The 26,746-nt window shown below is 43.8% G+C and overlaps 1 protein-coding gene across 1 annotated transcript in view; it reads left to right on the top strand.

Moving 5' to 3' along the window:
- Nucleotides 1-26,746, top strand: part of LOC143766098 (cyclic AMP-responsive element-binding protein 3-like protein 3) — a 333,158-nt gene that overhangs the window by 103,614 nt on the left and 202,798 nt on the right. The window contains exon 6 of the mRNA XM_077253493.1: nt 14,280-14,386. Coding sequence (XP_077109608.1) covers nt 14,280-14,386 — 107 coding nt within the window. The remainder of the gene's footprint in view (nt 1-14,279; nt 14,387-26,746) is intronic.

Below are 26,746 nucleotides of genomic sequence, written 5' to 3'. Positions count from 1 at the left end.
TGTTAGATCCACATTATAAAACCAAATTTTGCCAGATGCTTCCAGCCCTGGAAAGGGACCCGCTAATGCTGGAGTATCAAAACATGGTTTTACCCATCCTTATGAGAGCTTTTCTGCAAGACAGCAGTGAAGCACACAGTTCGCATTGCAGCTCTAGACTTCCAAACTCCGGCACGTCAATTCGTCAATGCCAAAAAATTTGCAGCAGCAGCAGTGGTGTAAGTGGAAGAAGCAATTTCTGTGAGTCCTTTGACACTTATTTTAAGACCAGCTTGTCCATCAGCACAACAGAGTCTAAGTCTTATACTTGGTGAAGGAATGGAGAGTGTTAGCACCATGCTCATCTGTCCCGGGGCTGTTGCTGTCGGCGCCGCGCTCGCCGATTCCTCCTCCTCCTTCGTTGCTCCCGCACTGTTGCGGGCTTCTCTCAGGTCTTGCTCCCGGCGCGTGCCTGCTCCGGTGCGTCGGCGCATTTCCTCCCTGCTGCCAGCCGCGCTCTGTCTCTTCCCATATGCATCTTAGGGATCGAGCATGCGCACATTCCTCCCCTTTATCCAGCATTGTGATCTGACCCGGCAGTATTGCCGGGCCAATAGGGGGCTGGCATTAGGTATTTCAGGCCGCCCTCCCCTTGTGGAGGCGCCTGATTGTTGAGTTTCTCTCCCATTACCAGGCCTGTCCCTCTGCTCCTTGCTTATGTCCATACTGATACTGATCTCTGTGTCTTAACCCCTTGCCTCCCTGTTTCTTCTTGCCCAGTATCTCTGTGTCTTAACCCCTTGCCTCCCTGTTACCTTTTCAGTGTCTGGCTCTGCCCTGTGTCCTCCTGGAACCTGTTACCATCTTCTCAGTCTCCTCATTAGTCGGTTGACCTTCTTCTCTTTGGTCTCCCTTGCCCTGTTTCCTTCCTTTTTGTGGTTACTTATCCTGCTCCTTACCCATGTGGCTATATCTCTCTTCCCGCGTCCCAGTCCCATCTCTGTTCGCTATCCTCGAGCCGACCCCTGGTCCTGGCATCTGTGGTACTTGAGGCCCCTGAGCTTGCTCCAAAACTATCCCTGTATAGGGGTTGGTCCAATCTGGTGCTCTCACTCGGGGGAGGTTCGGTATCACGTTCCAGTGGGTCCACTCATGGTACGTGCCACCTCCGGCATAACAGTCTGCCGCCTCTGGCATGACAAAGAGGATGGTGCAGGAGTATCTAGAACTGAATATCTATATCATCAGGGAGGGTTTGGACCCTTTCACATATTGTTCTTCCAAAATGGATGAGTGGCCTGAGCTTGCCTCACACACCTTGGAGATTTTATTGTGCCCAGCAGCCAGCAACCTCTCAGAATGTGTCTTCGGCGCTGCTGGTGTTGTCCTGAAAGATAAACACATCCGGCTGTCCCCTGAAAGTGCAGTCCACCTAACTTTCATAAAGATGAACAAGTCATGCATCTCCAAGGACTTTTTCACCCCAATTGCAGACTGTACAGACTAGGTGATATTGCATTTTTTAGTGTGATGCATTAATGTCACATAACTGCACTCTGTGATATCTATAGTGTGGCTTCTGTGCCTGCTGTGGCTGCTGCTTCTGCTGCTGAAGTTAACACAAATTAGTGGAAATGTGAACAGTCATGCTTGGTCTACATCGGCTGGGTTTGCTGTAGTGGTCCACATTATAGTATTTCTATTCTCGTGACAGGTATTCCACTAAGGTAGTGTCAGGCCCTCATTTTTTAAAATGTGAACACTCCTGGTTGGGTGTCCATTTTGTATTGGGTGCAGTAGAAGACCTATCGATCCTTATTATAAAATTTGTACTGTGGTAAAATTGATGCCAATTTTGTGGTGTCTGCCAGTAATTTTTGGAAATGTGAACACTCCTGGTTGGGTGTCCATCTGTTGTATTGGGCGTAGTGGAAGACCTATCGGTCCCTATTATACTATTTCTACTGTGGTGAAATTGATGCCACGTTTGTGGGGTCTGCTACTAATTTTTGCAAATGTGAACACTCCTGGTTGGGTGTCCATCTGCTGGATTGGGTGTAGTAGAAGACCTGTCAGTCCCTAGTATACTATTTCTACTCTCGTGAAATTTATGCCACTTCTGTAGTGTAAGGCCCCCATTTGTTGAAATGTGAACACTCCTGCTTGGTTGACCATCTGCTGGATTCGGTGTAGTGGAAGACCTGTCAGCTCCTATTATACTATTTCTACTCTCGTCAAATTTATGATACTTCTGTGGTGTAAGGCCCTCATTTATTTAAATGTGAACACTCCTATTTGGGTGTCCATCTGCTAGCTTGGGTGTAGTGCAAGACCGACCGTTCCCTATTATACTATTTCTACTGTGGTGAAATTGATGCCACTTTTGTGGTGTCTGCCAGTAATTTATGGAAATGTGGACACTCCTGGTTGGGTGTCCAACTGATGTATTGGCTGTAGTGGAAGACCTGTCAGTCCATATTATGCTATATCTACCATGGTGAAATTGATGACGCTTCTGTGGTGTAAGGCCCTCATTTGTTTAAATGTGAATACTCCTGAATGGGTGTCAATCTGCTGGATAGGGTGTAGTGGAAGACCTGTTGGTCCCTATTATATTATTTATACTGTGATGAAATTGATGGCACTTTTGTGGTGTCTGCCAATAATTTTTGGAAATGTGAACACTCCTGGTTGGGTGTCCATCTGCTGGATTGGGTGTAGTAGAAGACCTGTCAGTTCCTATTATACTATTTCTACTCTCGTGAAATTTATGCCACTTCTGTGGTGTAAGGCCCTCATTTGTTTAAATGTGAACACTCCTGGTTGGGTGTCCATCTGCTGGATTTGGTGTAGTGGAAGACATATCGTTCCCTATTATACTATTTCTACTATGGTGAAATTGATGCCACTTTTGTAGTGTCTGCCAGTAATTTTTGGAAATGTGAACACTCCCGGTTGGGTGTCCATCTGCTGGATTGGGTGTAGTGTAAGACATGTTCCCTACTATACTATTTCTACTGTGGTGAAATTGATGCCGCTTTTGTGGTGTCTGCCAGTAATTTTTGGAAATATCAACACTCCTGGTTGGGTGTCCATCTGCTGGATTGGGTGTAGTGGAAGACCTGTCAGTTCCTATTATACTATTTCTACTTTCATGAAATTTATGACACTTCTATGGTGTAAGGCCCTCATTTGTTTAAATGTGAACACTACTGGTTGGGTGTCCATTTGCTGGATTGGATGTAGTGGAAGACATATCATTCCCTATTATACTATTTGTACTATGGTGAAATTGATGCCACTTTTGAGGTGTCTGCCAGTAATTTGTGGAAATTTGAACACTCCTGGTTGGGTGTCCATCTGCTGGATTGGGTGTAGTGGAAGACCTGTCAGTTCCTATTATACTATTTCTATTTTCATGAAATTTGACAATTCTGTGGTCTAAGGCCCTCATTTGTTTAAAGGTGAACACTCCTGGTTGGGTGTCCATCTGCTGGATTGGATGTAGTGGAAGACATATCGTTCCCTATTATACTATGTCTACTATGGTGAAATTTATGCCACTTTTGTGGTGCCTGCCAGTAATTTTTGTAAATGTGAACACTCCTGGTTGGGTGTCCATCTGCTGGATTGGGTGTAGTGGAAGACCTGTCAGTCCGTAATATACGATTTCTACGCTAGTGAAATTTATGCCACTTCTGTGGTGTAAGGCTCTCATTTGTTTAAATGTGAACACTCCTGGTTGGGTTTCCATCTGCTGGATTGGGTGTAGTGGAAGACCTATCGGTCCTTGGTATACTATTTCTACTGTGGTGAAATTGATGCCACTTTGGTGGTGTCTGCCAATAATTTTTGGGAATGTGAACACTCCTGGTTGGGTGTCCATCTGCTGTATTGGGTGTAGTGGAAGACCTGTCAATCCGTATTATACTATTTCTACACTCGTGAAATTTATGCCACTTCTGTGGTGTAAGGCTAGGTTCACATTGCGTTAGTGGGTGATCGCTAACGGACAGCGTTGCACGGCGAAAATGTCGCAATTAACGCCGTGCAACGGGTCCGTTAGCGCACCCATTGACAGCAATGTAAATTTCGCCTGTAGCGCATCACTAGCGCGTGCCTTTTTCGGCTCGCGCTAGCGATGTGCCGTTCTTTTGTAGCGCGCCTCGGACGCTGCTTGCAGCGTCCGCGGCGCGCCCGAGGTCCGTTCCCCGCTCTCGCAGATCGGGGATCTGCGAGAGCGGGGACGTTAGCGCGACCCCTAAATGCGGCCCCTACAAAAACATTGCGTTAGCGCAATCCGCAAGCGCTAGCGCTAAACGGATTGCCCTAACGCAATGTGAACCTAGCCTAAGGCCCTCGTATGTGTAAATGTGAACACTCCTGGTTGGGTGTCCATCTGCTGGATTGGGTGTAGTCGAAGACCTATCGGTCCCTATTACACTCCCTAACAGAAGTTATGTTGCTTATCCATGTTATGTAAATAAAAGCTTATAACCTGATGTTAAATTCATCCATTGGTTGTATAAATTATTCTTTTGAAAGCTGAAACCCTCTCAAATGTGGTTTAGGTTAAGAAAATAAATTGGCATCAATGCAGAAATATTGATCAGTTAGTGGACACAGAATGGTCAGATTTTGGCAAGACAAAAGGTTTGTCGCCCACAGAAAGTAATGTGATATTCAAACAAATAATTAACTTAAAATACAAATATATTTTGCATAACATTGGTGAATGAAGTTGCGGTGCTATTAGTCATATTTAATATTTTGTGTGACTTCCATGAGCTTGAAGGACTGCATCAATGCGGTTCAACAATGATTCATACAAGTTATTAATTAAGTCATCAGGAATAGAAAAGAATGTAGTCTTACATGCCTCCCAGAGTTCATCTAGATTCTTTGGTTTTCTCTTCCAAGCTTCCTCTTTCATCCTACCCCAAACATGCTCAATGATGTTCATGTCTGGTGACTGGGCTGGCCAGTCCTTGAGCACCTTGATCTTTTTGTTTGGAGCAACTTTGTTGTAGAGATGGATGTATTGTATGAGAATGAGCACCATCCTGCTGCAGAATTTGACCCCTTTTATGATTTGGAATATAAGAGGTAGCTAATACCTCTTGATATTTTAGGCTATTGATATTGCCTTCCACCTTGCAAATGTTTCACACACCCCATACTGAATGTAACCCCAGACCATGATCTTTCCACCACCAAATTGAACTGTTTTCTGGGTGTATTTTTGATCCATACAGGCTCCAGTAGGTCTCCTGCAGTGTTTGCAGTGACTGTGGTGTAATTCTACTGAAGATTCATCAGAGAAATCCACCTTCTGCCACTTTTCCAGCATTCATCTGTTAACCCCTTCCTGACATCGGACGTACTATCCCGTCGAGGTGGGGTGGGCCCCCATGACCACGGACGGGATAGTACGTCCAGCGCGATCGGCGGCGCTCACGGGGGGAGCGCGGCCGATCGCGGCCGGGTGTCAGCTGCCTATCGCAGCTGACATCCGGCACTATGTTCCAGGAGCGGTCACGGACCGCTCCCGGCACATTAACCCCCGGCACACCGCGATCAAACATGATCGCGATGTGCCGGCGGTGCAGGGAAGCATCGCGCAGGGAGGGGGCTCCCTGCGGGCTTCCCTGAGCCCCCCGCAGCAACGCGATGTGATCGCGTTGCTGCGAGGGTCTTACCTCCCTCCCTGCCTGCTCCAGACCCGGATCCAAGATGGCCGCGGATCCGGGTCCTGCAGGGAGGGAGGTGGCTTCACAGAAGCCTGCTCAGAGCAGGCACTGTGAAGCAGCCTGCACTTCTCTCAGATCGGTGATCTGTCAGAATGCTATGCAAACTGGCAGATCACCGATCTGTATTGTCCCCCCCTGGGGCAAAGTAAAAAAGTAAAAAAAAATTTTTCCAAATGTGTAAAAAAAAAAAATAAAAAAAAAAATATTCCAAAATAATGAAAAAAAAAAAAATATTATTCCCATAAATACATTTCTTTATCTAAATAAAATAAAAAAAACAATAAAAGTACACGTATTTAGTATCGCCGCATCCGTAACGACCCGACCTATAAAACTGGCCCACTAGTTAACCCCTTCAGTAAACACCGTAAGAGAAAAAAAAAAAAACGAGGCAAAAAACAACGCTTTATTATCATACCGCCGAACAAAAAGTGGAATAACACGCGATCAAAAAGACAGATATAAATAACCATGGTACCGCTGAAAGCGTCATCTTGTCCCGCAAATAACGAGCCACCATACAGCATGATCAGCAAAAAAATAAAAAAGTTATAGTCCTGAGAATAAAGCGATGTAAAAATAATTATTTTTTCCATAAAATAGTTTTTATCATATAAAAGCGCCAAAACATAAAAAAATAATATAAATGAGGTATCACTGTAATCGTACTGACCCGAAGAATAAAACTGCTTTATCAATTTTACCAAACGCGGAACGGTATAAACGCCTCCCCCAAAAGAAATTCATGAATAGCTGGTTTTTAGTCATTCTGCCTCACAAAAATCGGAATAAAAAGCGATCAAAAACTGTCACATGTCCGAAAATGTTACCAATAAAAACGTCAACTCGTCCCGCAAAAAACAAGACCTCACATGACTCTATGGACCAAAATATGGAAAATTTATAGCTCTCAAAATGTGGTAACGCAAAAAATATTTTTTGCAATGAAAAGCGTCTTTCAGTGTGTGACGGCTGCCAATCATAAAAATCCGCTAAAAAACTCGCTATAAAAGTAAATGAAACCCCCCTTCATCACCCCCTTAGTTAGGGAAAAATAAAAAAAATGTATTTATTTCCATTTTCCCATTAGGGCTAGGGTTGGAGCTAGGGTTAAGGCTACAGTTAGGGTTGGGGCTAAAGTTAGGGTTAGGGTTGGGGCTAAAGTTACGGTTAGGGTTTAGATTACATTTACGGTTGGGAATAGGGTTGGGATTAGGGTTAGGGGTGTGTCAGGGTTAGAGGTGTGGTTAGGGTTACTGTTGGGATTAGGGTTAGGGGTGTGTTTGGATTAGGGTTTCAGTTATAATTGGGGGGTTTCCACTGTTTCGGCACATCAGGGGCTCTCCAAACGCGACATGGCGTCCGATCTCAATTCCAGCCAATTCTGCGTTGAAAAAGTAAAACAGTGCTCCTTCCCTTCCGAGCTTTCCCGTGTGCCCAAACAGGGGTTTACCCCAACATATGGGGTAGCAGCGTACTCGAGACAAATAGGACAACAACCTTTGGGGTCCAATTTCTCCTGTTACCCCTGGGAAAATACAAAACTGGAGGCTAAAAAATAATTTTTGTGGGAAAAAAAAAATATTTTTTATTTTCACGGCTCTGCGTTATAAACTGTAGTGAAACACCTGGGGGTTCAAAGTTCTTACAACACATCTAGATAAGTTCCTTGGGGGGTCTAGTTTCCAAAATGGGGTCACTTGTGCGGGGCTTCTACTGTTTAGGTACAGTAGGGGCTCTGCAAACGCAATGTGACGCCTGCAGACCATTCCATCTAAGTCTGCATTCCAAATGGCGCTCCTTCCCTTCCGAGCCCTCCCATGGATCCAAACGGTGGTTCCCCCCACATATGGGGTATCAGCGCACTCAGGACAAATTGGACAACAACTTTTGGGGTCCAATTTCTCCTGTTACCCTCGGGAAAATACAAAACTGGGGGCTGAAAAATAATTTTTGTGGGAAAAAATTTTAGTTTTATTTTTACGGCTCTGCATTATAAACTTCTGTGAAGCCCTTGGTGGGTCAAAGCACTCACCACACATCTAGATAAGTTCCTTAGGGGGTCTACTTTCCAACATGGTGTCACTTGTGGGGGGTTTCTACTGTTTAGGTACATTAGGGGCTCTGCAAACGCAATGTGACGCCTGCAGACCATTCCATCTAAGTCTGCATTCCAAATGGCGCTCCTTCCCTTCCGAGCCCTCCCATGCATCCAAACGGTGGTTCCCCCCACATATGGGGTATCAGCGCACTCAGGACAAATTGGACAACAAGTTTTCGGGTCCAATTTCTCCTGTTACCCTCGGGAAAATACAAAACTGGGGGCTGAAAAATAATTTTTGTGGGAAAAAATTTTAGTTTTATTTTTACGGCTCTGCATTATAAACTTCTGTGAAGCCCTTGGTGGGTCAAAGCGCTCACCACACATCTAGATAAGTTCCTTAGGGGGTCTACTTTCCAACATGGTGTCACTTGTGGGGGGTTTCTACTGTTTAGGTACATTAGGGGCTCTGCAAACGCAATGTGACGCCTGCAGACCATTCCATCTAAGTCTGCATTCCAAATGGCGCTCCTTCCCTTCAGAGCCCTCCCATGCATCCAAACGGTGGTTCCCCCCACATATGGGGTATCAGCGCACTCAGGACAAATTGGACAACAACTTTTGGGGTCCAATTTCTCCTGTTACCCTCGGGAAAATACAAAACTGGGGGCTGAAAAATAATTTTTGTGGGAAAAAATTTTAGTTTTATTTTTACGGCTCTGCATTATAAACTTCTGTGAAGCCCTTGGTGGGTCAAAGCGCTCACCACACATCTAGATAAGTTCCTTAGGGGGTCTACTTTCCAACATGGTGTCACTTGTGGGGGGTTTCTACTGTTTAGGTACATTAGGGGCTCTGCAAACGCAATGTGACGCCTGCAGACCATTCCATCTAAGCCTGCATTCCAAATGGCACTCCTTCCTTTCCGAGCCCTCCCATGCGCCCAAACAGTGGTTCTCCCCACATATGGTGTATCATCGCACTCAGGACAACTTGGACAACAAATTTTGGGGTCCAATTTCTCCTGCTACCCTCGGGAAAATACAAAACTGGGGGCTAAAAAAATAATTTTTGTGGGAAAAAATTTTTGTTTTATTTTTACGGCTCTGCATTATTAACTTCTGTGAAGCCCTTGGTGGGTCAAAGCGCTCAAAACACATCTAGATAAGTTCCTTAGGGGGTCTACTTTACAAAATGGTGTCACTTGTGGGGGGTTTCAATGTTTAAGCACATCAGTGGCTCTCCAAACGCAACATGGCGTCCCATCTCAATTCCTGTCAATTTTGCATTGAAAAGTCAAACGGTGCTACTTCCCTTCCGAGCTCTCCCATGCGCCCAAACAGTGGTTTACCCCCACATATGGGGTATCAGCGTACTCAGGACGAATTGTACAACAACTTTTGGGGTCCAATTTCTTCTCTTACCCTTGGGAAAATAAAAAATTGGGGGCGAAAAATAATTTTTTTGAAAAAATGTGATTTTTTATTTTTACGGTTCTGCATTATAAACTTTTGTGAAGCACTTGGTGGGTCAAAGTGCTCACCACACCTCTAGATAAGTTCCTTAGGTGGTCTACTTTCCAAAATGGTGTCACTTGTGGGGGGTTTCAATGTTTAGGCACATCAGTGGCTCTCCAAACGCAACATGACGTCCCATCTCAATTCCTGTCAATTTTGCATTGAAAAGTCAAATGGCGCTCCTTCGCTTCCAAGCTCGGTCATGCGCACAAACAGTGGTTTACCCCCACATATGGGGTATCGGCGTACTCAGGACAAATTGTACAACAACTTTTGGGGTCCATTTTCTCCTGTTACCCTTGGTAAAATAAAACAAATTGGAGCTGAAATAAATTTTTTGTGAAAAAAACTTAAATGTTCATTTTTATTTAAACATTCCAAAAATTCCTGTGAAGCACCAGAAGGGTTAATAAACTTCTTGAATATGGTTTTGAGCACCTTGAGGGGTGCAGTTTTTAGAATGGTGTCACACTTGGGTATTTTCTATCATATAGACCCCTCAAAATGACTTCAAATGAGATGTGGTCCCTAAAAAAAAATGGTGTTGTAAAAATGAGAAATTGCTGGTCAATTTTAACCCTTATAACTCCCTAACAAAAAAAAATTTTGGTTCCAAAATTGTGCTGATGTAAAGTAGACATGTGGGAAATGTTACTTATTAAGTATTTTGTGTGACATATCTCTGTGATTTAAGGGCATAAAAATTCAAAGTTGGAAAATTGCAAAATTTTCAAAATTTTCGCCAAATTTCCATTTTTTTTTAAAATAAACGCAGGTAATATCAAAGAAATTTTACCACTATCATGAAGTACAATATGTCACGAGAAAACAATGTCAGAATCGCCAAGATCCGTTGAAGCGTTCCAGAGTTATAACCTCATAAATGAACAGTGGTCAGAATTGTAAAAATTGGCCCGGTCATTAACGTGCAAACCACCCTTGGGGGTGAAGGGGTTAAGCAGGCTATGGGACTTTGCAAATGCCACACGGTTTTTTTGTTTGCCTTTTGTTTAGTGCTGGTTTCTGGGCACCGATTCGACCATGGAGGCCATTTCGAGACAGAATCCTACAAACTATTCTAGTTGACACAGGGACTTGAGGTGACCAGGCCTGTTGGAGCTCTGCTGCAGTGGAAGAGGGGCTTGCTTTGGATTTTCTAACCAACAAACGTTCCTCCTGAGCAGTTGTCTTGCAGGGTCTGCTGGACCTGGGCTTCTCAAACACATCTCCAGTTTCTTCAAATCTTTTTTTTTAATTCTTTGTACTTGACGCTGAGACACCTTTATGGTGCCAGCCACCTCTGCAGTGGATCTGGTCTTCAGCCTCTTGATAATCCAGGCTTTGGTTGCAGTGTGGATTTTTGGCATGTTGTCAGAGCTCAAGTTGCAGTTCAAGTGAAGGTCTGGGGTGCTGGGTTTCTTTTTATACGCACACACTAATTAACTGATCATTTACTGAGCACAGGTGAGGATGTAAACTAGGATTGGGTGCACTATATGACCAGGTGACAAAACTTTTGTCTTGCCAGTATCTGACCATTCTGTGTCCATTAACTGATCAATATTTCTGCATTGATGCCAATTTATTTTCTCAACCTAAACCACATTTCGGAGGGTTTCAGCTTTCAAAAGAATAATTTATACAACCAATGGATGAATTTAACGTCAGGTTATAAGCTTTTATTATACATAACATGGATAAGTGACATAACTTCTGTCAGGGAGAATATACTATTTGTACTGTGGTGAAATTGATGCCACTTTGGTGGTGTCTGCCAATAATTTTTGGAAATGTGAATACTCCTGGTTGGGTCTCCTTCATGCGTGTTGCCTGTAGCAGTAGGCCTCAGAGTCCATTAGGCCTCCTCTTCCTTGGACTCAACTACCCTTGTTAGTATCCTTACATTTTTCTGAAAATGGTAGTCTACCAAACTGATATTTGTGCCACCTGAATGTGACTCAGCATGAAAGCAGGTAAGGGTGTTGCATGTGGTATCTGTTAGAAGTCGAGATTCCTCTGCTAAACAGGGGGAATCTCGATCCGTCTCTGCTGTGGTCTCCCATTCTTCATCGGCCGCAGTGGAGCCTGCTCAGTGGAGACGTCGGTCCCAGCGTCTCACTGAGTCTGATTCAGTGCAAAGGGTTATTGCTGCCTCTCCAGGCTCTACTATTGTACCCTGGACTGATTTACGGCGAACAGGCTTTCCGGGGACAAAGTCCTGCTTTGCACATACTGAGCATGCCCAGGGCAAGATCTCTCACTGGAGATCAGGGGTCACATGTTCAGCTTCTGCAGCCAAGTCCATTGGTCCTTTCAAGAAGGTCCTATAGGTGCTAGGACTAAGTCCTGCTCTGCACACACTGAGCATGCCCAGGGCAAGATCTCTCAGTGGAGATCTAGGGTCATATGCTCAGGTATGGCAATATCTCATTGGTCCTCTTCTTTAAGGTCCTGTAGGTGCTACAGCTATTTAAGGCTCGCATGGCCGCACGGCCATGCGCTAGTATCCTCATATGTTACATGCTTTGCGCCATTGTGGTCATTTGTGTGAATGTGTTCAGGGACCCGGCTGAAATAAGCCCTTAGAATGCTGGCACCTCAGTCGAGGAGTGTAGTATGCATGGATGACCACTGACTGCTCTCATCTGGGTAGTTAGCCTGTGTCTCTGTGAGAGTAAACAGGGCACAGAGCTTTGTCTTCTCGGCCACTCTGTGAAGCTAACAGAGCTGGTTATTACCGCCATTTAGCGCCGCCATCCACTTAGCAGCAGGATATTCCTGCACGGTGGATCCCGGGTTGCGAACGCACCAATCACCTCAATAAATATATTCGGTGCGTCCTGCAAACCCTAACAGTATCAGGGCTCCCAGCAAAGGAGGCCTACACCGATCCCTCACCCACCTTGTCTTACTGTGACATTCAATTGAAAGCTGTAAATGGTGTTCCAGACCCCTAATACCTCATGCCTGGCTGATTGCTGCAGTGTCAAGCTGCAATTTGTACTGTGAGTGAATTGAGGCCACTTTCCTGACGTCTGTCCCTTATTTTATGTGTTTTGGCAGCATTTGGGGCCGTTATAAGGTGTTGTGCATGCTTTTTATTTGCATCCCATTGATGTGAATGTTGTTCAGTTATTTTTGGTGAATATTCGACAAACTAATTGGCGAGTATTGCAAATTCGGCGATCACAATCCAAATCGAACATTAAAATATTCGCATCTCTCTAGTGTCTGCCACTAATTGTTGGAAATGTGAACACTCCTGATTGGGTTCCATCTGCTGGGCTGGTTGTAGTGGAAGACGTGTCGGTCCCTATTATACTATTTCTTCTCTTGTGAAATTGATTCCACTTTGGTGGTGTCAGGCCCTAATATTTTGAAATTTGAAGACTCCTGATTGCGTCTCCATCTGCTTTGTTGGCTGTAGTGGAAGATATATCTCTCCTCATTATACTATTTCTACACTGGTGAAATTGATGCTGCTTTGTTGGTGTCTGCCACTATTTGTTGGAAATGTGAACACTCCTGGTTTGGTCTACATCTGCTGGGTTGGCTGTAGTGGAAGAGCTGTCGCTACCCATTATACTATTTCTACTCTAATGAAATTGATGCCACTTCGGTGGCGTCTGCCACTAATTTTTGGGAATGCAAACAATCCTGATTGGGTCTCCATCTGCTGGGTTGGCTGTAGTGGAAGACGTGTCGGTCCCTATTATACTATTTCTTCTCTCGTGAAATTGATGCCAGTTTGGTGGTGTCAGGCACCAATATTTTGAAATTTGAAGACTCCTGATTGCGTCTCCATCTGCTGGTATGGCTGTAGTGGAAGAGATGTCGCTCCCGATTATACTATTTCTACTCTAGTGAAATTTATGCTATTTTGTTGGTGTCTGCCACTATTTGTTGGAAATGTGAACACTCCTGGTTTGATCTACATCTGCTGGGTTGGCTGTAGTGGAATAGCTGTTGCTCCCCATTATATTATTTCTACTCTGGTGAAATTGATGCCACTTTGGTGGTGTCTGTCACTAATTTTTGGGAATGTGCAGAGTCTTGATTGGGTCTCACCATCTGCTGGGTTGGCTGTAGTGGAAGAGATGTCCCTACCCATTATACAATTTCTACTCTGGTGAAATTGATGAAACTTTGGTGGTGTCTGCCACTAATTTTTGGAAATTTGTACACTCCTGGTTGGGTCTCATTCATGTGTGTTGCCTGTAGTAGTAGGCCTCTGAATCTGGCAGGCCTCCTTTGAGTCAACTACCTGTGTTACTATCCTTACATTTTTCTGACAATAGTAGTTTACCAAACTTATATTTGTGCCACCTGAGTGTGGCTGAGCATCAAAGCAGGTTGACCTGTTGCATGCATATCAGGGCTCCCAGCACAGCAGGCCTACACCGAACCCTCACTCACCTCATCTTAATTTGAAGTTCAATTCAAAGCTGTAAATGCTGGCCCAGACCCCGATACCTCATGCATGGCTGATTGCTGTTGTGCCATTCTAAAATTTGTTCTGTGGGTGAATTCAGACCACTTTTTAGGGGAATTTAGGGGGGCAGTAAGTTGTCTGCTCATAATTTGATTTGTTTTGGCAGCTTTTGGGAATGTTTGAAGGTTTTGTGCATGATTTTAGTTTTGCCTCCCATTGACTCCAATGGCGTTCAGCTATGTTCGGCAAATATTCGACAAATAAATAGGCGAATATTGCATAATCGGCGATCATAATCCGAACGGAATACTGAGATATTCACTCATCTCTAATCTTTATCAAATGCAGTGAGGCTCAAAATTCTCTGTTATGCTAATTTCATCAGAAATCTGCAACAGGCATGTAGGTTTCTTTAGAGGCAGCTGAAGGCAGCCGCTGTGGCACTGTCATGGCAAGCACCGGAAGTATTCATTTTATTTGGCCACCTTTCCCCACAACCACCAGAACAATTTCAATGCACTTTTTGAGTTGAAAATGTTTGTAATACATTTAATCAACAGTATGAAGAACGTGTCCTTAAGAAAATTAGACGTAAAATCCGTAATAAACAGTCAGCACAAGAAAGTCGAAAGAAGAAGAAAGAATACATGGAAGGACTGGAGACCAGGTATATATATTTATACCATCTTCTTACAAATAAATAACAGAAAGCATGCATTGAAGTGTATTCACATTGTGTGATTGCAGCCTTGCAGTAAAATAACAAGTGAAAGTTGATGAGCAAACACAAAAGTAATGACAAATATGGATATTTTTATTAAAGGAATGCTTCACTACAAATCAGATTGGTGAGGGTCTGACACCTAGCATAATCTCAAATAGTTGTTCTCAGCTTCGGTGCCAGCTGGATGTAAGTAGCTGCAGAGCTGAACAGCTGCTAAATATGATCTGCAGCACCCGACCAGTACACGGTTGATGGAACTGTGCTGCTCAGCTGTTTACATTTGGCCGCAGCTGAAGCAGAGATCAACTGATCTGTGCATGTGCTGAGTGTCAGACCAGGCTAATCTGATATAGATGACCTATCCTAATAACACCACTTTAATTTAGGAGCTCAAATCACACAGAGTATGGCTACTATTGTGGTAAGGGCTCATACACATATGTGTGAAAAAAGTTCCAATATCAGAACTGAAAAAACGGACGAGTGTCAAGCAAGTATATACACATAGGATAGATATATAGATGTCAGTGACACACACATGTATACGGTTATAGGATGTTTCGCCCCCAGCAGTTCGCCCCTGGGTACATTTAGTCCCCGCACATGACGACGGATTTGAATTCATGAACCACAAGGGTACAAACATCCGGGGGTGAACAGCTGGGGGCAAAACATCCAAATCCCCATATACAATGTGTGCAGAATTATTAGGCAAGTTGTATTTTGATCACTTTTACTTTTTATACATGTTGTCCTACTCCAAGCTGTTCAGGCTTGAGAGCCAACTACCAATTAAGTAAATCAGGTGATGTGCATCTCTGTAATGAGGAGGGGTGTTGTCTAATGACATCAAAACCCTATATAAGGTGTGCTTAATTATTAGGCAACTTCCTTTCCCTTGGCAAAATGGGTCAGAAGAGAGATTTGACGGGCTCTGAAAAGTCCAAAATTGCGAGATGTCTTGCACAGGGATGCAGCAGTCTTGAAATTGCCAAACTTTTGAAGCGTGATCACTGAACAATCAAGCGTTTCATGGCAAATAGCCAACAGGGTTGCAAGAAGCGTGTTGGGCAAAAAAGGTGCAAAATAACTGCCCATGAATTGAGGAAAATCAAGCGTGAAGCTGCCAAGATGCCATTTGCCACCAGTTTTGCCATATTTCAGAGCTGCAATGTTACTGGAGTAACAAAAAGCACTAGGCGTGCAATACTCAGGAATATTGCCAAGGTAAGGAAGGCTGAAAAACGACCATCTTTGAACAAGCAACGTAAGATAAAAGACTGGGCCAAGAAATATCTTAAGACTGACTTTTCAAAGGTTTTACGGACTGATGAAATGAGAGTGACTCTTGATGAAATGAGAGTGACTCTTGATGGGCCAAATGGATGGGCCAGAGGCTGTATCAGTAAAGGGCAGAGAGCTCCACTCTGACTCAGATGCCAGCAAGGTGGAGGTGGGGACTGGTATGGGCTGGTATCTTCAAAGATGAAATTGTCGGACCTTTTCGGGTTGAGGGTGGAGTGAAGCTCAACTCCCAGACCTACTGCCAGTTTCTGGAAGACAACTTCTTCAAGCAGTGTTACAAGAAGAAGTCGGTATTGTTCAAGAAAAACATGATTTTCCTGCAGGACAATGCTCCATCACATGCCTCCAACTACTCCACAGCGTGGCTGGCCAGTAAAGGTCTCAAAGAAGAAAAAATAATGACATGGCCCCCTTGTTCACCTGATCTGAACCCCATAGAGAACCTGTGGTCCCTCATAAAATGTGAGATCTACAGGGAGGGAAAACAGTATACCTCTCGGACCAGTGTCTGGGAGGCTGTGGTGGCTGCTGCACGCAATGTTGGTCGTAAACAGATCAAGCAACTTGCAGAATCTATGGATGGAAGGCTGTTGAGTGTCATCATAAACAAAGGTGGCTATATTGGTCACTAATTTTTTGGAGTTTTGTTTTTGCATGTCAGAAATGTTTATTTCTACATTTTGTGCAGTTATATTGGTTTACCTGGTGAAAATAAACAAGTGAGATGGGAATATATTTGGTTTTTATTAAGTTGCCTAATAATTCTGCACAGTAATAGTTACCTGCACAAACAGATATCTTCCTAAGATAGCCAAATCTAAAAAAATCCCTCTCCAACTTCCAAAAATATTAAGCTTTGATATTTATGAGTCATTTGGGTTGATTGAGAACATAGTTGTTGCATAGCTCCCAACAGTCCCTCATTGTGTGGGACTGTCCCGGTTTTGAGCCTTTGCCCCGCTGTCCAGCACGGGACGCTCTGCTAACCGCAGACAGCAGGAGAAGCAGCCAACACGCCCCCTTGTGTTAAGCCGTGCCCCTTACCCTTCCGTATGCAGTGCAGTATGTATCAGCCGGTCATCCCTGCACCACAGAGCCTTACACCACATATTGGCTGCCTGCTTTGTGCGCACAGGACCTGTGATGAGGTCACAGGAGGGGAGGAGTAAGGGGTCACATGATCGGGACCTCCGTGGATTGCAGGACTCAGCTGTGCTGGTTGCCAACTTGCCACATGGTGCTGCTGGATGAGGTAAGCTGCCTTGCGTGGGGTCAGGAGGTGTTTACAGTGTGGATGTAGCAGAGCTGTGTGTATAAGGTGTATGGAGCAGAGCTGAATGTGTACGAGGTGTACGGAGTGGAGCTGAATGTGTACGAGGTGTATGGAGCGGAGCTGAATGTGTACGAGGTGTACGGAGCGGAGCCGTGTGTGTATGAGGTGTATGGAGCGGAGCTGTGTGTGTATGAGGTGTATTGAGCGGAGCCGTGTGTGTATGAGGTTATGGAGCGGAGCCGCATGTGTACGAGGTGTATGGAGCGGAGCGCGTGTGTACGGAGTGGAGCCGTGTGTGCAAAGTGTACGGAGCGCAGCCGCGTGTGTAGAAGTAGCTATGTGTGGCCATTATACGGTACGAACTATCATGTGCAGCCAATATACAGTATGGAGCCTCATGTGCGGTCATTATACAGTATGGAACATCATGTGTGGTCATTATACAGAATGGAGCATCATGTGGGGCCATTATACAGTATGGAGCACTGTGTGGCCATTATACAGTATGGAGCATCATGTGCAGCCAATATACAGTATGGAGCATCATGTGCAGTCATTATACAGTATGGAGCATCATGTGCGGTCATTATACAGTATGGAGCATCATGTGGGGTCATTATACATTATGGAGCATCATGCGGGGCCATTATACAGTATGGAGCATCATGTGCGGCCAATATACAGTATGGAGCATCATGTGCAGTCATAATACAGTATGGAGCATCATGTGCAGTCATTATACAGTATGGAGCATCATGTGTGGTCATTATACAGTATGGAGCATCATATGCGGTCATTATACAGTATGGAGCATCATGTGTGGCCATTATACAGTATGGAGCATCATGTGCGGTCATTATACAGTATGGAGCATCATAAGGGGCCATTATACAGTATGGAGCATCATGTGTGGCCATTATACAGCATGGAGCATCATGTGCGGTCATTATACAGTATTGAGCATCATGTGTGGCCATTATACAGTATGGAGCATCATGTGTGGTTATTATACAGTATGGAGCATTATGTGTGGTCATTATACAGTATGGAGCATCATGTGCGTTCATTATACAGTATGGAGCATCATGTGTGGTCATTATACAGTATGGAGCATCATGTGTGGTCATTATACAGTATGGAGCACTGTGTGGCCATTATACAGTATGGAGCATCATGTGCAGCCAATATACAGTATGGAGCATCATGTGTGGCCATTATACAGTATGGAGCATCATGTGCCGTCATTATACTGTATTGAGCATCATAAGGGGCCATTATACAGTATGGAGCATCATATGCGGTCATTATACAGTATGGAGCATCATGTGTGGCCATTATACAGTATGGAGCATCATGTGCCGTCATTATACTGTATTGAGCATCATAAGGGGCCATTATACAGTATGGAGCATCATGTGTGACCATTATACAGCATGGAGCATCATGTGCGGTCATTATACAGTATTGAGCATCATGTGTGGCCATTATACAGTATGGAGCACTGTGTGGCCATATTTTTTGTTTATAATTATTGTATATGAAAGAGTGTGATCAGCAGTGCTAAATGGGTGTGGTTGGGACGTGGATATGGGTGTGTCTAATTATGAATGGGTGTGGTCAGAGGCGTGGCCTAAAATTTGTACAAGGTGTACGGAGCGGAGCCGTGTGTGTACGTGGTGTATGGAGCGAAGCTGAATGTGTACGAGGTGTACGGAGCGGAGCCGTGTGTATGAGGTGTATGGAGCAGAGCTGTGTGTGTATGAGGTGTATGGAGCGGAGCCGTGTGTGTATGAGATGTATGGAGCGGAGCTGCATGTGTACAAGGTGTATGGAGCGGAGTGCATGTGTACAGAGCGGAGCCGTGTGTGCAAAGTGTACGGAGCCAGACGCGTGTGTAGAAGTAGCTATGTGTGGCCATTATATGGTACGAACTATCATGTGCGGCCAATATACAGTATGGAGCATCATGTGCGGTTATTATACAGTATGGAACATCATGTGTGGTCATTATACAGAATGGAGCATCATGTGGGACCATTATACAGTATGGAGCATCATGTGTGGTCATTATACAGTATTGAGCATCAGTGGCCATTATACAGTATGGAGCATCAAGTGCGGTCATTATGCAGTATGGAGCATCATGTGTGGTCATTATACAGTATGGAGCATCATGTGTGGTCATTATACAGTATGGAGCATCATGTGCAGTCATTATACAGCATGGAGCATCATGTGCGGTCATTATACAGTATTGAGCATCATGTGTGGCCATTATACAGTATGGAGCACTGTGTGGCCATATTTTTTGTTTATAATTATTGTATATGAAAGAGTGTGATCAGCAGTGCTAAATGGGTGTGGTTGGGACGTGGATATGGGTGTGTCTAATTATGAATGGGTGTGGTCAGAGGCGTGGCCTAAAATTTGTACAAGGTGTACGGAGCGGAGCCGTGTGTGTACGTGGTGTATGGAGCGAAGCTGAATGTGTACGAGGTGTACGGAGCGGAGCCGTGTGTATGAGGTGTATGGAGCAGAGCTGTGTGTGTATGAGGTGTATGGAGCGGAGCCGTGTGTGTATGAGATGTATGGAGCGGAGCTGCATGTGTACAAGGTGTATGGAGCGGAGTGCATGTGTACAGAGCGGAGCCGTGTGTGCAAAGTGTACGGAGCCAGACGCGTGTGTAGAAGTAGCTATGTGTGGCCATTATATGGTACGAACTATCATGTGCGGCCAATATACAGTATGGAGCATCATGTGCGGTTATTATACAGTATGGAACATCATGTGTGGTCATTATACAGAATGGAGCATCATGTGGGACCATTATACAGTATGGAGCATCATGTGTGGTCATTATACAGTATTGAGCATCAGTGGCCATTATACAGTATGGAGCATCAAGTGCGGTCATTATGCAGTATGGAGCATCATGTGTGGTCATTATACAGTATGGAGCATCATGTGTGGTCATTATACAGTATGGAGCATCATGTGCAGTCATTATACAGTATGGAGCATCATGTGTGGCCATTATACAGTATGGAGCATCATGTGCGGTCATTATACAGTATGGAGCATCATGTGTGGCCATTATACAGTATGGAGCACTATGTGGCCATATTTTTTTGTTTATAATTATTGTATATGAAACAGTGTGATCAGCAGTGCTAAATGGGTGTGGTTGGGATGTGGATATGGGTGTGACTAATTATGAATGGGTGTGGTCAGAGGCGTGGCCTAAAATTTGCCGCGACGCGTGTTGCATGCCGCAAACTTTATCCCTCTTTTCCATTTTCAAAAGTTGGGAGGTATGGTTGTTGATCAATAATAAAAATAATCCTCTAAAATACAACTTGCCTAATAATTCTGCACACAGTGTATACAGCTCTGGAAAAATGCAAAATGTTCAGTTTGTCTGATTTTTCGCTTTATAGGTATATTTTTGAGTAAAATGTATATTGTTCTTTTATTCTATAAACTTCTTACAACATGTCTCCGAATTTCCAAGCTATAAATTTCGTATTTATTTTCTGAAAATGAGAAATGGTCAAAATAACAAAAAAAATGCATTGCTTTCAGACCTCAAATAATGCAAAGAAAATAAGGTCATAATCATTTAGAAACAACAATACTAATGTTTTAACTCTGGGAGAGTTCAGAAATCAATATTTTGTGGAATAACCATGAGTTTTAATCACAGCTTTCATGCGTCTTGGCATGCTTTCCACCAGTCTTTCACACTGCTTCTGGCGCAGTGTGGTTCAGGTCTGGAGATGGGGCTGCCCAAGACATGGTTTTGATGTGTTGGTCTCTTAATTTTTGCCAGAGCTGTATATGTATGTATATTACATATATAGATAGAAGAGAAGCCGGCAATTAAGCAGCCACGTACTATAAAAGCAGTACCCGACAGGATAGAATAAATGAATTACGTACAGTATGTACACATATAAAAGATAGTTATGCAGATGTCAGTGACATATACAATTAGTACAGTGTGTGTGCAAGCTTACTGTACATTTAATTATGAAAAGATTATTTGTCTGTAAAACAATAACGTGGGCTCCCACATAAATTTCTTAACCACCGGAGGGACAGCCGATGGCTGGGGGATGAAGTTGATAACCTGGGAAGGGGGTAATACCCATGAAGCTTCCCAGTCAATTAATATCAGCACATAACTGTATATTTAGCCTTTGCTAGCTATTAAAATGGGGGACCCCCCCAAAAAAAATGACATGGGGTCCTGCAATAATGAATTACCAGCAAAGGCTAGGTAGACAGCTGCAGACTGATATTAATATGTATCTCCTTATGGAGAGTGACATACCAGCTGGCTTGTCAAGGTAAGGAGGCTTATTCGCCGTGCAATGCACCTCTGGGAAATTAAATATTCAAATTGCCTCTTCTGAGAAAAAGAGGACTTAACTCTATAGCGCCACCTGTTGGAAGTAGAGATCCTACAAGTCACAGTCAACCCTTTAACGAGTCGTGCAATATGACTTGGGATAAAAGCCAAATCAGTATCTCAATTTGCAGACATGGTATTTTGGGCTGTTGGCCCTCGTCAGTGCGAAGCATGAGAACTGATTTGACTAGGTGAGAGGCTCTGGACCGGGGTCTAAGGGGTAACGTTTCTCCTTATGGGCGAGGGCCAACAGCCCGAAACACCGTCTCTGCAAATTGAGATACTGATTTGGCTTTTATCCTAAGTCATATTGCACGACTCATTAAAGGGTTGATTGTGACTTGTAGGATCGCTACTTCCAACAGGTGGCGCTATAGAGTTAAGTCCTCTTTTTCTCAGAAGAGGCAATTTGAATATGATATTAATATGAACACTCTGGTTCCCCCTCAGAGAAAGGGTAGGGCTCGTCCAGGATGCAGACGGATATTAATAGCCTCTGAAGGGGCCATTGGTACTGCCCCCCAGGCTAAAAACATCAGCTCTCAGGCGCATCTTTAAGATGTTCCATGTTGTAGGTATTTCTGTGCAGCCGCATATTCCGGTCCTAATTGCCGTCGGACTGGGTATTGATATGAGAGACTCGCATGAGTTTCTTGCATTGCACTCGCAAGCGTGACCCCGGCCTTAGCCTTGCTCTTCCCACTTGCCCTGATCCGGTGGCAAGTGGGGTGATAGTGGGGTTGGTTGATGTCACCTTTTTATTGTCAAGTGATATCAAGCCCAGAGGTTAGTAATGGAGAGGTATCAATAAGACGCCCCCATTACTAACCCCATAGTCATATCGCATGAAAACACACACCCAGAATACAGTCTTTTAATTGAAAGAATAAAACAGACTATTTTATTAAATCTCATTTAAAGATGCTGTTATTAGTTCAAAACTCACTTCAATGTACTGAATTGACTGTAGTGTGGTTGTTAGTGCAATGTTTCAGAATTTGGGGCCCCACTTTGAATTTTGCCTAGGGTCGCACTTTGTCTAAAACCGGCCCTGCCTCCAGCTGTCCTCATTACCAATCCTGTGCTATGCTTCTGCTGTTCTTCAGCATCCTCTCTCTCCCGCCCTCTCTCCTGTTCCAAGGACTTTCACTGCTTGCTTTAGTACCTGCTAAACCCCAAGGACATAAGTACCGTACATTTACAGATTCTTATGCATTATACCCTCTCTAACATTGTGGGGATGTATGTAATATTGACGTAATCTGATACATTCTATGCATCCCAGACAGTTGTCTCTTAGGTAAGCTTCAAATTAGCTTTAGCAGTTCAGTTTTTTCTGTTCCATGATAGTAACAGAAAAATTAAACTACTGCAAGAAACAGGTTTGCCCTAGGACAGATAAAAAATGATACCAGATGAACCCCATTAGCTTCAGTGGGACCTCTTTTGTTTCAGGTTGGCTGGCCATCATTTTATTGTAGAAAAATAGTTCAGTAGGCTGCATTTCTTTTAAATTGACTGAACTAGCAAAGGACCGTCTAAGAGTAGGTTCACATGACTGAGGATATTTCTCTCACTTGTCATGCATATGCAGACTGTATGCAAACCATTTTTTATAGCAATAGGTATTAATTAATAACAGTGCTACTCAGACTTAACCGTGTGGAAGACAGAGTGCTGGTGGTGGCCAAGTAACTGGAAGTATTATCCACTATCCAACCTTTTCACACTGCTCTGGCTTCAATAGTGGTGTCTTGCTGCGGTCCCCTAGGACTTCGGACACTAAGGTCCAGCGAGAAGATGTGGGTGTTTTTTGTGGCCCAATTTCAGCTTGCCCACAGCCTCGGTCTCGGCATGCACCATCACCATCACGTCCACTTCCCCATCCCTTGCCATGTGCCTTGCCCATTGTAAATGGCCTAGAATATTTTACACGTTCACTACAAATGGCTGAATTGGTAGCGAACTTGTGTGTGATATGTGGCAGGAAAACCACACTTTAAACTATATGGTCTGTAGTTAAAAATGTTTTTTTGGTTAACAAATTGGTGTCAATAAGTAGGGTAACAGACAGCAAAAACACTAGAATATGTAGGCCTAAAACTGCCAAATTTTTAGCACACATAGATGAGTCCTGTCACGGAGATACCTCACTGCCAAATATGTGGCCTGTATCTTTCATTTTTCATTTTTTTTCACTGCAAAATAGTGCTGTATATAACTAGATTAACAGACAGGAAAAACACTGGAATACCGGCCTAAAATGCCCAAACTTCGAGCACGCAGATACATGAGGCCTGTCACGGAAATACCACACTGCCAAATATGTGGCCTGTATTTTTTTTTTAGGTCTGCTAAATAGTGCTGTATATAACTAAAATATCAGACAGGAAAAACACTGGAATACTGGCCTAAAATGCCCAAACTTGGAGCACGCAGATATATGACGCCTGTCACGGAAACACCACACTGCCAAAAATGTGGCCTGTATTTTTTTGCAGGTCTGCTAAATAGTGCTGTATATAACTATAGTAACAGACAGAAAAAACACTGGAATACTGGCCTAAAATGCCCAAACTTGGAGCACGCAGATATGAGGCCTGTCACAGCGATACCACACTGCCAAATTTGTGGCCTGTATTTTTTATTTTTTTTAATGCAAAATAGTGCTGTGTATAACTAGATTAACAGACAATAAAAACACTGGAATATCAGCCTAAATGCCCAAACTTGGAGCACGCAGATATTTGAGGCCTGTCACGGAGATACCACCCTGCCATATATGTGGCCTGTATTTTTTTAAGGTCTGCTAAATAGTGCTGTATATAACTAAAGTAACAGGCAGGAAATACACTGGAATACCGGCCTAAAATGCCCCAACTTGGAGCATGCATATATATGAGGCCTGTCACGGAGATACCACCCTGCCATATATGTGGCCTGTATTTTGTTTTAGGTCTGCTAAATAGTGCTGTATATAACTAAAGTAACAGACCAGAAAAACACTGGAATACTGGCATAAAATGCCCAAACTTGGAGCATGCAGATATATGAGGCCTGTCATGGAGATATACACTGCCAAATCTATGACCTGTATTTTTTTTTAGGTCTGCTAAATAGTACTGTTTATAACTAGAGTAACATACAGAAAATACACTGGAATACCAGACTAATATGACCAAACTTGGAGCATACACATATATCAGGCCTGTCACGGAGATACCACACTGCCAAATATGTGGCCTGTATTTTTTATTTTTTAATGCAAAATAATGTTGTATATAACTAATGTAACAGACCAGGAAAAACAATGGAATACCGGCCTAAAATGCCTAAACTTGGAGCACGCAGATATATGAGGCATGTCACGGAAATATCACACTGCCAAATATGTGGCCTGTATTTTTTTTTTTAGGTCTGCTAAAAAGTGCTTTATATAACTAGAGTAACAGACAGGAAAAACATTGGAATCCCGGCCTAAAATGCCCAAACTTGGAGCACGCAGATATATGTGGCCTGTCATGAAAATACCACACTACCAAGTATGTGGCCTGTAATTTTTTGGAGGTCTGCTAAATAGTGCTGTATATAACTAAAATATCAGATAGGAAAAACACTGGAATACCAGCCTAAAATTCCCAAACTTGGAGCACGCAGATATATGGGGCCTGTCACAGAGATTAGTGATGGGCGAGCACTAAATTGCTCGGGTGCTCGTTGCTCAGGTCGAGCAGATTGGTATACTCGGGTACTCGGCCAGAACAACAAGCCCAATGTAAGTCTATGGGAGACCCGAGTATTTTTACCGCAATCACCCCCGGGGTCCTTTTAAGGTCTACAAACATCTGAAAATGATGGAAACACTGCTCAAATGATACGGGACCTCATGGGGATCGCCCCTGGAAGCATTCCTGACTCCTAGTTCACAGTTTTAATAATTTTTTTCCGAGATTCATGCCATTTTTCCTGGTGCCACAAAAAACACATGAAAACGAAGCCAAAACGGGTTTCGCTTGGAAATATGTCAAGGTACATCCTTTGCAGGTTAATGACTTGCCTGTAAGGCCAAATATTTAACCCCAGACTGAAAATTTCCTCCCCCACTTAGGCTTAGTTCAGACGCTGCTTTTCGTAAGCATTTTTCAGCTTTAACATTGCTTTCAACCACTACAAATGCATTCACTGGGAAGTGTCATTGTAACATTTAACACCCCTAGCTGGCCATGTGGTGTGTGACACGTAAGCAGACCCATCTTGTTTCATGTACGAAGGAGGGACTCTTAAAGTCACAGAGCCTATTTTTACTGGTGCATCAGGCGGCATTAATCTACTTAAGGGCCTTAAGGGCCATTATGAAACAGTGGGTCTCCTAAGCTGTTGTAGCCTATGCTGTGAGTGGATGGGCTGCCAAGAATTACGATGCACCACAATACCCCTGCCAAAAGATGTCCAGGGGGGACTCCTGAAAAAGTGTTGCATTGAATTCAAAGCCTGCTCTGCTCCCAATTCATATGCACCCCAATAAGCCTTTGAACCTACATAGTGGATGGGTCCTGGAAAATCCACTTAACAATATGCATTTTGTGCTCCATACTCCTTTGTTTTATACATTGGCAGGAAGGCGAGCCCTACTGCATAGTCATATGCACCCGATTAGGCCTTGGAACCCACATACTGGATGGGCCCATGAAAATCCACTTCACAATATGCATTTTGTGCTCCATACTCCTTTGTTTTATATATTGGCAGGAAAGCGAGCCCTGCTGCATACTCATATGCACCCCAGTACGCCTTGGAACCCACATACTGGATGGGCCCATGAAAATCCACTTCACAATATGCATTTTGTGCTTCATACTCCTTTGTTTTATACATTGGCAGGAAGGCGAGCCCTGCTGCATACTCATAGGCACCCCATTACGCCTTGGAACCCACATACTGGATGGGACCATGAAAATCCACTTCACAATATGCATTTTGCACTCCGTACTCTTTTGTTTTACACATTGGCAGGTATGCGAGCCCTGCTGCATAGTCAGTCATATGCACCCCATTAGGCCTTGGAACCCATAAACTGGATGGGACCATGAAAATCCACTTCACAATATGCATTTTGTGCTGCATACTCCTTTTTTTTATACATTGGCAGGAAGGCGAGCCCTGCTGCATAGTCAGTCATATGCACCCCATTAGGCCTTGGAACCCACATACTGGATGCGCCCATGAGAATCCACTTCACAATATGCATTGTGTGCTCCATACTCCTTTGTTTTATACATTGCCAGGAAGGCGAGCCCTGCTGCATAGTCAGTC

Source organism: Ranitomeya variabilis, chromosome 1 (genome assembly GCF_051348905.1).
Source record: "Ranitomeya variabilis isolate aRanVar5 chromosome 1, aRanVar5.hap1, whole genome shotgun sequence".
Taxonomy (NCBI): Eukaryota; Metazoa; Chordata; class Amphibia; order Anura; family Dendrobatidae; genus Ranitomeya; species Ranitomeya variabilis.
This window is presented reverse-complemented; position numbering and strand designations above follow the sequence as displayed.